Source organism: Gracilinanus agilis, chromosome 3, assembly GCF_016433145.1.
Source record: "Gracilinanus agilis isolate LMUSP501 chromosome 3, AgileGrace, whole genome shotgun sequence".
Classification (NCBI taxonomy): domain Eukaryota; kingdom Metazoa; phylum Chordata; class Mammalia; order Didelphimorphia; family Didelphidae; genus Gracilinanus; species Gracilinanus agilis.
The window spans coordinates 394,957,123-394,970,361 of record NC_058132.1 but is presented as its reverse complement, the minus strand read 5'-3'; the positions used below and the strand labels follow the sequence as shown (position 1 = coordinate 394,970,361).

At 33.1% G+C, this 13,239-nt stretch overlaps 1 protein-coding gene across 1 annotated transcript in view; it reads left to right on the top strand.

Annotated features, from left to right (window-relative positions):
- CFAP47 (cilia and flagella associated protein 47) overlaps window positions 1-13,239 on the top strand; it is an 859,036-nt gene that overhangs the window by 826,196 nt on the left and 19,601 nt on the right. Inside the window, exon 63 of the mRNA XM_044669214.1 lies at window positions 3,488-3,656. Within this exon, the coding sequence (XP_044525149.1) occupies window positions 3,488-3,656 (169 nt within the window). The remainder of the gene's footprint in view (window positions 1-3,487; window positions 3,657-13,239) is intronic.

Sequence of the window (13,239 nt, the reverse complement as noted above, 5' to 3'; positions counted from 1 at the left end):
GATGAGTTTTCACCTCATGATCCTTATAAATTTATATTACTTTCATAATTTGGATAACAGATTCTGCTTTCCTCAAAATTCAGACTTCTAATCTTAAAAGAATTTTATACCTATGACTTATTTTTAAATGTGTAATCGTTCTTTTATTATTGTCCACCTTTGTGATTTATAATTATATCTTTCAGTTTTCTAATAGAACTTATAATCCCCCATTGGTTGTTCACATTGTTCTCTTTATTTTTTTCCTGAAGCCTTTTTGCTAGTTATTTGATACTTTATTATTTCTGGTAACTTTAAAAGTAAAGATGTATTACTCTACCTTTGGCATCTTTACCCCATTTTCTTTCTAGGAGAGATACTAACTCACTCTCTGTGAACCTGAACAGCACAACTATAGCCTATTTTCTCCAGTATAATGTAAAATCCTCCTTGTACTCCACACTTGTTTAAATTAAGATGAATGAAAATTATATTTTAAAAAACTTTAAATTTAAAGGAGGAAATTTGATAATTCCAGCTGTCTAAAATTAGAATGGGATTGGAAGATTTTGGTTGCTGGGTCAAATTTATACATGTTTTAGTAACTTCAGGAATATAGTTTCAGCTTGATTTCTACAATGAACCAATTCAGAGCTCCAACCGTGCACCACTTTGTTTTCTCATGGTTCTTGTTACATTTGATATTTTCCTTTCTTTTTTTCAGCTTTTCCAATCTAATGGGTTTCAGAGTTATTTTAACTTACATTTCTCTAATTATTATTGCTTCAGAGCATTTTCACTTGTTTATCCCAAAATATATATTTTTCATATATATGTATATTTATGCATGTATATTTGCATATATATATACATAAAATATTTCTTCCCTTCAGAGCTCACTGTTCATATATTTTGGCCATTTATACATTTAAAGAATTCTCTCATTTAAATTATTTCATTTATCTTGGAAAATAAATTATTTTCCCTTTGTCTTCTGGATATAATATATCTGAATAGGTATATTTCATCACAGCTTTTAGTTCATGAATTTGCTGTCAGTAAAAGCCTTTATAATGACAGAATTCCATTTTTATCTCTGCTTTGAGGCCTGGAAGCTGAGTTATCTTCTCTGTACTAGGGGCAAAGAAACAGTGGAGATATTTCTGGCCTACTTCTGTTCTAAGACTTAAAAATAGAATTCTGCACCCTAATCTTAGTGCAGAGGTCTGCACTGTAGCCTTTTAGTGATTTGGGGGGAGAGATTTCTAGATCATTATTTGGTCTGTTTTGTATAATTGTGGGGGATCATGACTGTTCCTTTTCTTCCTACTATTCCATTTTGGTCGTTGACCATGAAACTAATGCCTGTGTGTAAATAAAATGCAAGTTCTCTATTAATAACATCCTTATAAAAGCCTTAGACTGTCTAGAAGCAATACTTTTTCAAGCCTAGTTTTTCGTTTTTGTTTTTGATTTCAACTGCACTTTCCTTTGACCTTCAGTGCAACTGATGCTGTTTCACCTGTGGACTTCCTTGAATATTCCTTGAAACTTTTGGCTTCACCACATCAGTAGCTGTTTCATTTTCTCAAAGTCAGTTAATAGGTGATCTTTAAAAGATACAACATTATCATATTTTCTTAGAGTAACATCCTTTCTCAAAATTCCACTAAATATAGTAAAATCCAACAAAACCAAGAAATGCAATGTATCTGAAACATGAAATTCAACACTCAGCTAAGCAGTGAACTAATTAAAGTGGAGAAACCAACTCAATGCTGTTTCAGTTCTGTCTAGTCTAAATTAATCAGCCTAGTGTCCATAGAAGCGTATAACTGTTGCCCTTGTTGTGATAAAAACAAAACCGCATAAAAATATTCCTTACCTGTGTTATGACAAAAAAATAAACTAACAGAAATTATTGTATAGAATTAGAAAAAATAATAAATTATTTCTTGAAGAAAAATGTCAAGAATATGAAGGGAATTAATGAAATATAAAAGGAATGTGGTTTACACATTTCAGATCTGCAACTGTATTTTGAAGTGACACCCTTCAAAACAATCGAGTTCTAATATATAAAGTAGTGGATTGATTAAATATATTAGACACTCAACACACAATAGCAAATGACCATGGTAACCTAATGCTTGACAAACTAAGGGATCTAACCTTTTGGCAGAAGAACTAACTATTTTATAAAAACTGCTGGGAAAACTAGAAAATCATATGGTAGAAAGTAGGCATAGAAACACACCTCACTCACATACCAAGATAAAATCATGGATATGTGATTTTAAAATATTTGGTAATACCATAAGCAAATTAGGCACAAAAGAATTTATCTGTCAGACCTCTGGATAAAGAAAGAATTCATGACCCAACAAGGCACAGAACACATAAGAAGATATAAAACAGAAAACTTTGACTATGTTAAATTTAAAAAAAATTTTTGTACAAACAAAACTAATAAAACCAAAATAAGAGAAAAGAACAAACTAGCAAAAATAATTTATAGTGAGTATCTCTGACAAAGGCCTCATTTCTCAAATATATAGAGAACTGAGTCAATCTTTTTTGAATAAAAAGCATTCCTCTACTGACAAATACTCAGAAGAGATGAACAGGCAGTTCTCAAATGAAGAAATAAAAACTTTTAAAATCAAAAATATTGATTACCAAAAATAATGCACTTTGGTCGTTGTACATTCTTGACACATTTTAAACAAGTAGAAGCTAATAAAAGTTGCTCCAAAAGCAGAAAACAGATTAGCTAATTAGATCAACTTGGTTTTGTTTACCTTGCTACTACTATCTTGAAATTATTTCATTGTACTTAGTTGGGCAATTGCAGCCTTAAGTTTAGAAAGATATTTTATTAGCCATGATTTAAGTCTCCTCATCACTAAATCAAACCTTAATAAATAGATTTTATTTTGTGTGTTATGAACCATTTTCATCCAATTCATTTAACATTATGGAAAATGAACTTCAGATTTAAGTGTTCCAAGCAATCTGTATTTGCTGTTGTTGCTGATGCTTCTATTGCTTTTTTCCACTCTCCTATGTGTATGAAGTCTCATAATGGCTAACTAAGTTTGGAATGGCACAGTATATACATGGAAAATTCTATAATGTCTAATGTTGATTTTGCTTTTAATTTGACAGCATTTAAGAAGGAATATTTGTCCAAAATATTTGGAGTTGAAAAACATATATCACTATTTTACATGAAAAATATAACACAATTACAACTTCATTTTGAGTTACTTTGTGCAATTCCAAAAGGATTTAATGTTTTCATTATTATCATTTTCAAGTCCCTTTCATTATCATTCTCTAAGCAATTCATAAAATAACAAGTATCAGGGCTCACAGCTGTATAGCATCATTAATGTTTAATTGTAAGCCTATTACAGCAGGATACCAGCTCTATTCATCAAGTTTTCTTCACATGGAATGGGATAATGATCTGCTTTAATGGGATGATTTTTATACACTTCTCTAGGTACCCAGAGTCATTCACTGCATACTTCCTGCCAGGCAGTGATCGGGAATTTTTTGTAAAACCTCAGATGGGTGAACTTCTTCCACTTCACACTGCTGGAACACTTATCAGTGTTGGATTCAAGCCACAAATGTACAGCAGGAAGCATCAGGCAACATTAGTGATACAGGTGAGTTCATGGAAAACCAGATAGTCAAGTATTTTTAAATGTATTTGTGGGGAACTGAAAAATGTTTTTTCAAATGAATTAATGTGTGTGTATGTGTGCATGTGTGTGTGTGTTTGTGTTTCTTTTTCCTTGTCTTCATTGATCAGTTAAATTAACAAAATATATTTCAAAGTTTTCACTTAAGGAATTTGTATAAATCTTGGCATAAGATGTCAATTGTCATTCCTTTTTTTTTCTTTTTAATTTTAAACCCTTAACTTCTGTGTATTGACTCATAGGTGGAAGAGTGGTAAGGGTGGGCAATGGGGGTCAAGTGACTTGCGCAGGGTCACACAGCCAGGAAGTGTCTGAGGCTGAATTTGAATCATTTGTCATTCTTGAAGAAAATATTTAGCACTAAAATATAACAAAAAATCAGTTTTGCACTAATTGAAAATCAGCTAGATATAAACTTAGACAACTCTATAATAGAGAGAAATCATGATTTTTAAGGTAATTAATTTTTTTAATATAATGTGAAACCTTTTAAGGAGATTGGCCTTATGATTTAATCAGTTAAATCCAGTCTGGAAGCCTCTTTAATGACATAGATAATTTATTTGTAGCTTATTTGTAATTAAGCTTTTTAGAAAGTTACTGAGTTTACTGAAACTTGGTCATGCTCATTTATTGCTTTGGGTCAGAGATAGATCTTGAAATTCAATATTTTTGTCTTCATTATTGGTCTTATATTCATTGTATTTCATGACAATGATACATCATGATATTGTGTGTGTGTATATATATATGCATATATATATATATTACAAAGATATGACAGTTTATTGATTGGGAAAGAGAACAACAACATTTTCCTTTAGGAAAATACATAGCATAGGATCAAAATAAAAGGGGGGAAGAAGTGAAAGACCAGATGAAATTCCATTTAATGGAAGACAATTCAATAAGAAAATATTGCTATGTTAACTAGAACAATGCTTCCATTAAAAATACAAGTAGATAAATATATATGTGGATAATGGAGTGTCTGGTAAACAGTATCTTTATTCACATATAGTTTGGAAATTTTACCTTTTAAAGAAAAATGTCCTCACTTTTTAGAAAATCAGAATATTTTCAATATTTAGTCAAAAAAGAGTGAAAAATATATTGATATACATCTCTAAGAACCAGAGTTTTTTTAATTAGATTTCTCAATCATTAACCAATTAACTTGTACACTAGACATAAATATATGGAATGACATAAAATTAGAAATTTTAATTAAAACAGAGGATGCTTCAAGTGGTTAATTTCAGAATATATAATTATTTCTATTTTTAAAAATTATTTTTCTAAGTCCTAAGAAATAAACTAATAAATAATTTACAAAACCAAGCATTCCTGGTTCTATCCTACTTATTACCTTTGGTTTGTTTTGAGGTCTGAGTAAAATCAATATATTTATGTTTCTGTCCACTTATGGAAGAAAAAAAGTGTCTTTTGGCCTTAAAATATTTATCACAGGGTATGTTGATTTGGTAGTCCATTTGGTAAGTTTAAGATGATTTTAACTTTATGCAAATAATATCACTTTAAATCTACTACCAAATCAAAATGATGTCAACCTTATACAATGGCAGCTAAGTGACATAGTAGACATATCTTTGGTCCTGTAGTCATGAAACACTTCTCCTCCTAATTTCATTCTTGTCTCAAACACTTGTTATGTGATTCTGCATAAATCAGTTAGCCATATTTACCTCTATTTCTTCATCTGTAAAATAAGCTGGAGAAGGAAATGGCAAATAACTCCAGTATCTTTACTAAGAAAATCCCAAATGGGGCCATGAAGAGTTAGACATTACTGAAACAACGGAAGAACAACAACCACCTTATATATTGCTAATAAGATATTTAGAAAATTAATATCAATCACAGGTGAGAAATAATAAGATATTAGAATTCTGAGGAACAATGACAATTATCTGATATATTCCCCATGACTATTCATAATTTAAAGACCTCACAGGTGATAACCTAAAATCTGATTAAATAATTATAGTGTCTCATTTGGTATCCACTTCTATTTTTGTAGAATTCTTTTTGTGAGAAAGTATTTATGCTCTTTAGGCCTACGTAGAATGAGTCTTATTCCACCTTTAGAGGATAGCCATACAATCTACCAAAGAGATAATATTATTTGAAATAGATTATCACTAGAAATTTTACCATATAAATATAAAAAGAGAAAAAAAAAGAATTCTCATCATCCCACTAATTATTTGATACATATCCAAAATATCTAGCAAAATAAGAAATAGAAACTAAAGGAATAAACATTAGTAGAAAAGATGCAAAACATCCCTATTTGTAGATGTATGATATATTACTTAGGAAAACTCTGAGAATCATTGAGGAAATGCAGTTTTTTATAACTTTAACAATACAGCAGAATGAAAATAAACCCTTAATAATTATCTTCATTTCTGTACATAACTAACAAATTCAGTAAAAAAACATTGAGACATTATATTCAAAATAAATTTTAAAAATAAAAATATCATAAGAAAACTCTATGACAGGTTTAATTTCCCAAATACATAAGGAACTAAGTCAAATTTACAAAAAATCAAGCCATTTTCCAATCAATAAATGGTCAAGGGACATTGTAACAGTGTGGACTGAAATTTGCAAAGGGGAGCAGGCAGCTAGAGTTGGAATGGACCCTGAAACAGTCCAGCAGAATGTTGCCCATTCAGAATGTGAAAGGAGGGGCCACAGAGGAGGGGGAGTTTTCTCAACTGTCACTTCACTCCTGACCTGACTGGGACCCAGGGGGGTTGGTTTTTTGGTTGGGAGGTTAGATTTTGAGTGGATCTTGATTGAATCTGGCTCCTCTGTACCCCTCGATTAGTGACTATTGGGTGATCACAAATACCAATATCAATTTCTACTATCTTAATTTACCAAGAAAGAAGATATTGGACAGCAATTCTCCAATTTGGCCAGAGAGTCCGGACTCCTGGGGGATCGAACTTGAATTGGGGGTGGGAGGGAGCTCCCTTCCCTAATCCTGCTCGAATCAATTTTATCCTGTTAATTCCCTCTTATATTAGTTTAGAGATATTTGATAGGAGATTATAGGGAAAGAGAGTTAGCTACTGTGACCAAGCCTCAGAAGAAGTCCAGAGCTGCTTTCTTGGGGAGAAAACATAGTTGATAGTGAAGTTCAACCCTTCCCACCATCCTTGATTCCCCTATACCTTTCCCTTGTGCCCTGAAATAATTTATCCTTTAATAAACCCCTGATAGTTTTAATATATAGGCTGGAGCAGTTACATTGAGAGGCAGAGATGACTGATCTTGTGGCTGAAGGGAAGACTAATTCCAAAGATCATCTTGAGGGGTAAAACTACTTGAAGTAAGGAGGAGGGGGAGGCTTGTCTCCATACTGCTGACTCTGAGGGTAGGATCCAACCCATTAGGGTCACAACTGAACCCCAACACCTTCCTTCAACATCCTCATTACAGCTTTGCCAGTTTGGAAACCTCTTTGTGTTTATTCTCTCATCAGTCTTCCCTGAGATGGGGGTGAGTGGTTAGCTGTTCTGGCCCACTGAATAATATTAGTGGGGATACTGATAAGCACCTCCCACACCATCAATACTCACCCTCATACAACACGAATAGGCAGTTTTCACATGAAGAAATCAAAACCATTAATAAGCACATGAAAAAGTGTTCTAAATCTCTCCTGATTAGAGAAATGCAAATTAAAACAATTCTGAGGTACTACTTCACACCTAACTGACTGGCCAATATGACAACAAAGGATGTTTGAGGGGATATGGAGTTGTGAATTGGGCCAACCATTCTGGAGGGCAATTTGGAATTATGCTCAAAGGGATTTAAAAGACTTCCTGTTCTTTGATCCAGCCATACAACTGCCGGGTTTGTACCCCAAAGAGATAATAAATGAAAAGACTTGTACAAAAATATTTATGGCTGTATTCTTTGTGGTGGCAAAAAAATTAGAAAATGAAGGGGTGTTCATCAATTGATGAATGGCTGAACAAATTGTGATATCTGATGGTGATGGAATAATATTGTGCTGAACAGAATGATGAAATGGAGGAATTGCATGTGAACTGGAAAGACCTCCAGGAACTGATGCAGAGGGAAAAGAGTAGAACCGGGAGAACATTGTATATAGAAAGTGATACATTATGGCACAATCAAATGTAATGGACTTCTTTACTAGTAGCAATACAATGATCCAGGAAAAACCTGAGGGACTTATGAAAAAGAATGTCATCCACATCTAGAGAAAAAAAAACTGTGGGAACAGAAACACAGGGAAAAAAATTATAGATAATATAGTACAATAAGGATATGATTAGGGTTTTGATGCTAACATGGAAATAGGTTTTGTACAAAGATACATGTATAACACAGTGGAATTGCTTGTCAGGTCCAGGAGAAGAGAGGAAATAGGGGTGGGAAAAATCATGGTTCATGTTACCATGGAAAATTATTATAAATAAATTTTTTTAAATATCTCAATTTTGGCTAACCAGTTCTTCATTTAATATGAAGAAAACAGAGTATTCTTATAGAAATAAAGGAAAATTGGAAAAGAGAGATAGTTGTTTTTGTTTATGAATAGGCTATGAAAATTAGTGAAAATAAGGTTATTATGTATTGTGATAAGTAAGGTACAGTGTATAGAGAGATGGTTTCACTCATAAATATTGGAGTTCACGTCCTGTTTCTGACAATTTGTGACCATAGTTGTCATAACCTTTTTCTGCCACCAGAGGCAAATCTTTAATAACATAAGTTCCAAAACAGTCACTGATCTGAATTGATAGTATGAAATCCATACACCAATGAAATCATAGGTTTGGACCTTTTCTACACAAATAATATGATATAAATCATTTACATATTTAGTGCTATAATTTACTCAATTTCCAATCACTTGAACTAGACATATTAATACCAAAATTCATTTGAGAGGATGAATTGTCTAGAATTTCATGAGAAAAGAGAAAGAAATAGGAAGCAACCACACAAAACACTACTAAATCTCAAACTATATTATAAGAAATAATCATTAAAACAATCTGGCAAAAATTAAAAATAGTAAAGGACATAATTGAGACAATTTAACCAAAATATAGAAGTGATAAAAATGACTTTCCAGTGTTTAATAAATCCAAGAACAAAAGCTACTATGGATTTTCCATTCCACACCCCATTTAACAAGAATTGTTGGGGAGCTAGAAAGTAATTTGGCACAAATTAGATTTGGAAAAGGATTTTATAGAGTACTCTACATGAATACATCTGAAATAAAGGCACTATTTTCATGATTTAATATATAATGTCAAATAATTTATAATTGTGGAGAATGGAATGAGATATCATTAAAATATATGAGAAAAAAGGCAAGAGTTGCAATTATGATATCTGACAAAGCCAAAGTAAAAATAGATCTGAAAAGTTATATCTTTCTACTAAGCTTGGCCAGTTTCTGTTTCCTCCCAGTTCAGTTAGTACCTCATATATGTGCTCACTATTTTTACCTCTGCTATTCTCTGCTCTCTGTGATAGTCAACTTCTCACCCATTTTTTAAAACATAGCAAAATGAACATGGGATCTCAGTATGTGTGTATATCTCCTAAGTCATTAAGCCTTTGGGTCCCAATAAACACTTGATGGGAAGTTCTTGGCCTTACACATTCCAGGTAAACAAATTTATTCAATCTTTGTTTCTCTAAAGTTTCCATGAATTCTGATAGATCTTAGCTGTGCTTAGAACCTCTGAGCCCACTTAAATAGATGAAAGATCTGTGATTTTCATTAGAATGGGGACTAATTCAATTGATGCAAACCCTGGTAAGTCTTTGACTTATGAGATATGGCCTAAAGAGTAAACAGACATAAGAGATTAATTGACTTGTCTGGTCCAAAAGTTGGTGATTGTTAGAAAAGTCTGTAAACACAGGCCTTCTTGGCTATAATTTTCATACCATTATTCTCTGAATCTACTTTATTTTTTTCATTTATGTATTTTTATTTAATTAATTAATTTTTAAAAAATTTCCATGGTTACATGAATCATGTTCTTTCCCTTTCCTTCTTCCTTCCCCTCTTCCTGAGCCAGTGAGCAATCCCATTGGGTTTTAAAAACATGCATCATTGTTCAAAACATATTTCCCTATTATTACTATTTGTTATAGAGTGATCATTTAGAGTCTACATCCCCAATCATGTCCCCATCAAACCATGTGATCAATCATATGTTTTTCTTCTGTGTTTCTACTCCCACAGTTCTTCCTCTGAATGTGGATCGTGTTCTTTCTCATAAGTCCCTCAGAATTATCCTGGGTCATTGCATTGCTGTTAGAAGAGAAATCCATTATGTTCAATTGTGCCACAGTGTATTACTCTCTGTGTACAATGTACTCCTGGTTCTGCTTCTTTCACTCTGCATCAATTCCTGGAGGTCGTTCTAGTTCACATGGAATTCTTCTAGTTAATCATTCCTTTCAGCACAATAGAATTCCATCACGATCAGATACCACAATTTTTTCAGCCATTTCACAATTGAAGGGCATCCACTCATTTTCCAGCTTTTTGCCACTACAAAGAGCACAGCTATGAATACTTTTATACATGAATTTTTCCATTTTATCTCTTTGGGGTACAAACCCAGTAGTGGTATGGCCAGATCAAAGGGAAGGCAGTGTTTTAAAGTTCTTTGGGCATAGTTCCAGATTGCCTTGCAGAATGGTTGGATCAATTCACAACTCCATCAGCAATGCATTAGTGTCCCAATTTTGCCACATCCCCTCCAACATTTATTACTTTCTTTTACTGTGTAATAATTAAATGGTTGCCAAATTGTAGTAATTAAAAATTAAATTATGATGCTGCTAGTAGTTTTAGTAGCTTTATTACATCAAAATAATGATAGTAAAGAGAGGGAACTGTAGGAAAGAGATAGAGAGCAGTTTCGCTAAATACTAAATACCCTAATTGGAATTCTGATAGAATGAAGCTCACCACCAAAAAAAGCTCCCTCAGGTCCAATCTCCAGTCGGAAGTATGTGAGAGTCTCTTTAGCAAAAGTCACTAGCACAGTAGTGACTCCAGCAAGTGTGCCACCAATGCCAGAATGTGTGTTCAGAACTCTGGCTACGTCTTTATGAGTTGTTTTCTCTGCCCTCTAGCTCTCCTATGTCACATCTCAAGAACCAATCATAGTTCCATAATTTGTCTGGCACCACCCAGGAGGGTGGTGGGACCAATTTCCTTTCTCTGAGGGTGTATTTGTACTTGTACATCAATTTTAAAGGATCTTCAAGTTCCTGACTGATTACATCAAAGGTTAGTTATTGACTACATCAAAGAAAACTAAAGGAGGGTAATTCCCTTTTCACAACTGTCAGAATGCCCAATCTACTAGGTGTGAGGTGGTACCTTAGAGTTGTTTTGATTTATAATTCTCTAATTATAAGAGATTTAGAGCACTTTTCATGTGCTTATTGATAGTTTTGATTTCTTTATCTAAAAATTGCCTATTCATTTGCCTTGCCCATTTATCAAGTGAGGAAATGACTTTTTTTTGGTATAAATGATGCAGCTCCTTATAAAATTGAGAAATTAGACCCTTGTCAGAGGTTTTTGTTATAAAGATGTTTTCCCAATTTCTTGCTTCCCTTCTAATTTTGGTTTCATTGCTTTTGTTTATACAAAACATTTTTAATTTAAAGTAATTAAAATTATTCATTTTATATTTTGTAATATTCTCTATCTCTTGGTTGTTCTTAAATTCTTTCCTTTCCCATAGATCTGACAGATATATTATTCTATGTTCACCTAATTTACTCATAATTTCCTTCCTTATATTTAAGTCTTTTGCCAAGTCTGAATTTATGTTGGTATAGGGTGTGAGAGGTTGATCTAAACCTAATCACACCCATACTGTTTTCCAATTTTCCCAGCAGTTTTTGACAAATAGTGGATTCTTGCCCCAAGTGCTGGGATCTTTGGGTTTATAGATCACTAGCTTGCTGAATTTGTTTACCGGAAATCTATTCCATTGATCCTCCCTCCTGTCTCTTAGCCAGTACCATATTGTTTTGTTGATCACTACTTTATATTACAGTTGAAGATCTGGTACTACCAGGCCCCCATCCTTCACATTTTTTTATTAGTTACCTTGATATTCTTGATCTTTTGTTCTTCCAAATGAACTTTGGTATATTTTTTCTAATTCAATAAAAAAAGTTTCTTGGTAGTTTGATAGGTATGGCACTGAATAAGCAAATTCATTTGGGTAGAGAGTTCTATGCAGGAGCAATTAATGTTTTTTTCCAATTATTTAGATCTAGATTTAATTATGTGGAAAGTGTTTTGTAGTTGTGGTCATATAATTCCTGTCCTTGTCTTGGCAAGTAGATTCCTAAATATTTTATATTGTCTAGGGTAGTGCTGGGCAAACTATGGCCTGGCCCCTGAAATGTTTTATCCCCCAGGTGACATTATTCCTAATCTCACTAATATAATGAGTAGGATAAAATACAATGAAACTTCAAAAGAGTTGCCTTAGAAACAGATTGACAGATGAGCATTTCCTTTCCTTTGGCCCGCTCTTTAAAAAGTTTGCCCATCACTGGTCTAGGGTGATTTTAAATGGAATTTCTCTTTCTGACTCTTGCTGCTGAGTTGGGTTGGAAATATACAGAACTGATGATGATTTATATGGATTTATCTTGTATTCTGCAACTCTCGTAAAGTTGTTAATTATTTTCATAACCTTTTAGTTGATTTTCTAGGATTCTTTAAGTAGACCATCATATCATCTGCGAAGAGTCATAGCTTGGTCTCCTCATTGCCTACTTTAATCCCTTCAATTTATTTTTCTTCTCTAATTGCTACTGCTAGCTTTTCTAGTACAATGTTAAATAATAGAGGTGATAATGGGCATCCTCACTTCACTCCTGATCTTATTGGGAAGGCTTCTATCTTTTCCCCATTGCAGATGATATTGCTGATGTCTTTAAATAAATACTGTTTATTATTTTTAGGAAAGGCCCAATCTATTCTTATACTTTCCAGTTTTTTGGATGAGTATTGTATTTTGTCAAAAGCTTATTGAAATTGTCAATATATGAATAGTTTTCCTAATATTAAATCATTCTTGCATTCCTGGTATAAATCCCACCTGGGTAATGAAGAGAATTTGGGAAAGGTGTGTGGTAAAAGGGGATTTTGAAGGGAGGTTGTCAGGGACTTGCTAGGAAAGTAATATGGGATATAGGTAGGCTGGAATAAGGAGATTCAGGATATAATATGAGGCTGAAGTCAGGGAGTATAGCACTGAAGGTAACAAAGATCTTCAGGGAGAGAAAGAGTTAATCTAAACAGGCAAAGACAGCAGGGTTTATAGAGTAGGACTTAGACTAAAGACAAACTGAGGGAAATAGACTGAATCGAAATTAAATACAGGCTTTAGTTAATTTCACAGGAAGGGACTTGTTTTGAAGTTACACCTTCCTTCATGATGGATACCCCGGCTTCCCTTCAAGC